The sequence below is a fragment of the Microtus ochrogaster genome, chromosome 21 (genome assembly GCF_000317375.1).
Source record: "Microtus ochrogaster isolate Prairie Vole_2 chromosome 21, MicOch1.0, whole genome shotgun sequence".
NCBI lineage: Eukaryota > Metazoa > Chordata > Mammalia > Rodentia > Cricetidae > Microtus > Microtus ochrogaster.
Window position 1 is genome coordinate 2457796 of NC_022022.1, and position 4060 is coordinate 2461855.

Genomic DNA, 4060 nt, shown 5'->3' on the forward strand with positions numbered 1-4060 from the left:
ACTCTTGTTGAGAGCATTGCAATACAGCACTCTGTAGACTCTTGTTGAGAGCATTGCAATACAGCACTCTGTAGACTCTTGTTGAGAGCATTGCAGTAAGCACTCTGTAGACTCTTGAATATAAAAGAATATTTTTGCATTTGGTTCCAGCAAACACCATTGTGCTATTCTGAAATCCCCAGCACAGAAATAAGACATCCGCTCATAAGGAGAAAGCAAATCACTATTCAGCATTTCCTTCTGTTTCCTGCCAATTTGGGATAATTAAAACTTTTTTTAAACCCTTTATTCTGCTTTAATTCTGCTTCCTTCACCAAAAAACGGGGGAAGGGGACTTAGAAATTGAAACTGTGCACATAATAACAAATCTTTGCCTCCTTTTTATGTGCTATTCTCTCTCTGTCTTCATCATCACAGGCCTCAGGATATCATCGTGTTTGTTATTGGAGGAGCCACCTATGAGGAGGCGCTGACAGTTTATAACCTGAACCGCACCACTCCTGGAGTGAGGATCGTTCTGGGAGGGACAACGATACACAACACCAAAAGGTAAAGCCTGACCAACCTACAGCTCTCTCCCTGTCCCAGGGGCTATGTGCAGCGTCCCTGTGTCTTGGGAAGACTGGTGACCAAACCGCAGAGTAAACCAGAATGCTTTGAGAAGTCAGTGTCTGTGAGCTGAGGGACTGATTGTGAGGCGCCAGCCACGCTGGACTGCTAACAACCAACCAGACCGGCACCTTGGAAATGGCTGGACCTGGCATTGTGTGTGTCTGTTTTGTTGGCTTTGTTCAGTGTGTATTAGGGGGAAGACTACAAGGACAAGCTAAGAGTCTATCTCAAGTCTATCTATCAGGAAATACAGAACAGAAGCAAGCAAGTAAGACACTGGAGAGAGAGAAAGGAACTATAGATTCTTCAAATGTCTCATAACAAAGAGAATATACAAGCAGGGCCTCAAATAAAGCCTGAGTATAGGAAGGGAGAGCATGCTCTGTTGACTGCTCACTCCAGGGGCTGTAGGCAGCGTGCACAGACTCAGGTCCTGCGATCCGGAATGTGTGCAGCAAAGTGAACAGTTGGATTCTCTACCATGAGTGTGGAGGGCTGGGCTGTGGAGCTGAGGAATTTTTATTTTCTTATGTAAGAAAATGGAAATATTGAAGTTTTAACTATCAAAATTACAGGAAACTTATATTGTTTTAGAAAAGCTAACTTGGCGGGAAGGGGAGAAAGACTCCTCGAGAAGTAGGGCAGGACAGTTGGATTTGGCGGTGGGCCTGATAGGGTCTGTGCTGAGACTTGGGTTTAGCTAAGTAGCTGGGGTCATGAAAAATACTTACATGTTCTTTCATTGAATATCATTTTTTATTTTTAAACGTAATTTTGCCTTTCTTATGGAAGTAATGTACATATACTCTGGAAGGGTTTTTGGGTTTTGTTGTTGTTTAGTTCAGAAAGTATACAGAGAAGGAAAAGCCCCACAGCCCAACCATTTAATCTGATTTCCTTATGACATTTCTTCCAAGTCTGTGTGAAAAGGCCCCATTGCAATTCTGCTTTAAACCTGTCCTAGTTTGATATACATACTGTTAGTTTTTATTGTTATCATTATAACATCATTATCCATTGACAGATTTTTGAAAGACAGGGCTGCTTGGATTTTTGTTGTTTTTGTTTTCAAAATCATTTCTCTGTGTCGCCCCGGTTTTCTTGGACTCCGCTCTATAGACCAGGCTGGCCTCAAATTCACAAAGACCCCCTGCCTCTGCCTCCGGAGTGCTGGGATTAAAGCTGTGCACCTCTACCGCCCAGTGCTGCCTGGGTTTTAGCTGTAGTTTTCTCTTAACTCTTTATGTTAGTGTCCAGAACATGCTGACACACACATTTTTTAGTGTGTGTAAATTGCAAGTTAATGTCCTTGCCCACTTAACCAAAAGGTATTCTTTTTATTTTCCTTACCTTCTTAAACTTTCTGTATGTATAATTAAGAACATTAAGCCGGGCGGTGGTGGTGCATGCCTTTAGTTCCAGCACTTGGGAGGCAGAGGCAGGCGGATCTCTGTGAGTTCGAGGCCAGCCTGGTCTACAGAGTGAGTTCCAAGACAGCCAGGGCTGTTACATAGAAAAACCCTGTCTTCAAAAACAAAGTTCCAGGACTACACTGTAGTTGTTACAGCCAGAGCATGGCAAGCACGGCCCCAGCCTGGCAGACATGGCACCCACAGGTTTTGCCTTTTACCTTTCTCTGCCTTGCTAAGATGTTAGACTACATTCCTAGAGTTAGCCACCAAGGTCCGTTCCCTTATTTGTCCACTGATTCATTCCTGAGACAAAACACCAAGTCCAACAATTAAAATTCATTATTTGGCTAATATGTCCAATGAGGACTTACCATTTTACCCTAGAATAGACTACCCTTTTTTTCTCCTTAAAAACCTACTCCTAGAAACAAAACAAGCTTGCTTTTTCTTGCTAGCTTGCTAGTGCTTACTGCTTCTGCTGCCTTTGCAGTCACACTCCCTGCCCCACCTCCATCCCTTCCCCTCCTGGGTAATAAATCTCCTTTGTGCTGAGACTTTGGTATCTGGGTGTGTTCTGTGCCAATTCCAGGATGCTAGCCTCCCTTATAGTTAGTTACTCTTTTAATTTTTTATGCAATTAAGCTACCAGTGATTTTTGCCTTTGATGTTATGCTTAGAAAGTTCTTTCCCAACTAAGTTTATAAATGCTAACATTTCTCATTACTTTTAGAACTCATGTTTAAACTTGTATCTTAATAATGTCTCATAAATTGAAACCCTGTCTCAAAAACAAAAAACAAAACATAAATAAGTAAATAGGTAATCTATCAGAATTTTGTTTTGGGTTAAACCTCATGGTGGACTTTTTCAGCAGTCATAAAGTGTTTTATATTTTCCTCTGTTCTGCTCCTCTGGGCGCTAGCTGGCCGGATGCTGAACAGCTCCCTCAGTTCTGCTGGTGTCTGTCCACCTAGCTTAGACTCACGAACTGAGGCCCAGTCTCATAGGACTGCCCACTTAGAGGCCAGCCACAGCCCTCTAGGTGTGGTAGCTTGTTAGAGCTGTATGCAAGCTCGGGAAACCACTCCACTCACATTTACTAAAGTGCAAGGCGAGGGGAGTGGGCAGTGGGAGTACACTGCACTCAGCAACCTGAGAGATGTTTGAACCTCGGCGTTAGAGGAGTTTGTGGGGTTCCACTCTGTGAGCATGACTAAGTTACTGCCCGTTAGTGACTGCGATGCTCGCCATGTCCCCAAGGCTGGAGCACATACTGCCAGTTCCAAGCCTCTGACCACGGGCCAAGGCCGTAAGAATAGCTTCATGAAACAGAGCACTCAGGAAATGCAAGGGTTGCAGGAGCTCCGTGCCAAGAATGGGGACAAAGACATCTTTCTATAGTGCCACATGCATGTCATTACATACAGAAGAGTCATCACAGTGAAATATCACACTAACTACACCCCTGTGACCAGGGTCTTCAGAAAGGCTCCTTGTGCCCCTGCTCACAACCCTCTGCACGTCATCACTGCTTGTGGAATTTCTGTTGCCATAAATTGATTTTGCCTAATCATAAAAGATACTTGTTATCCAGGCATGGCAGCACACACTTTTAATCCCCTCACTTGGGAAACAGAGGCAGGCAAATCTCTGTGAGTTCAAGGCCAGCCTGGTCTGCAGGTTCAGACCAAAAGGACTACAGGATGAGACCTTGTATCAAAAACGAAATAAAAATTTTTAAAAGAAGATAAATGAAAAAGATAAATATAGAGACTAAACGTTTTAGGGTCTTGTGTTATAAGCACTCTACCACTGAACTGCACCCCACCCGTAGGACGACACCCTGATTTCATAGAGCCATACCTCATTCCCACAGAGCTCCACCCCACTCCCATAGGCCCAAACTGATCAGTTTGACTCAACATTCCTCCCAAATAGATTTACCTACAGACTTGTCCCTCTTCTTCCTCTAGTTTGCTTCTTTCATTCTGGCCTTCTCTTTGATACAGTTTTCTTTTTTTCTCTTTTTTTTTTTT

At 43.5% G+C, this 4060-nt stretch overlaps 1 protein-coding gene across 2 annotated transcripts in view; it reads left to right on the top strand.

Annotated features, from left to right (window-relative positions):
- Vps45 (vacuolar protein sorting 45 homolog) overlaps positions 1 to 4060 on the top strand; it is a 61714-nt gene that overhangs the window by 39139 nt on the left and 18515 nt on the right. The window contains exon 14 of one of the 2 annotated variants that reach the window (XM_005356950.3): positions 418 to 549. In XM_005356950.3, coding sequence (XP_005357007.1) covers positions 418 to 549 — 132 coding nt within the window. Of the gene's footprint in view, positions 1 to 417; positions 550 to 4060 lie in introns of those variants that run through there. The other variant, XM_026784077.1, reaches the window with a different exon arrangement.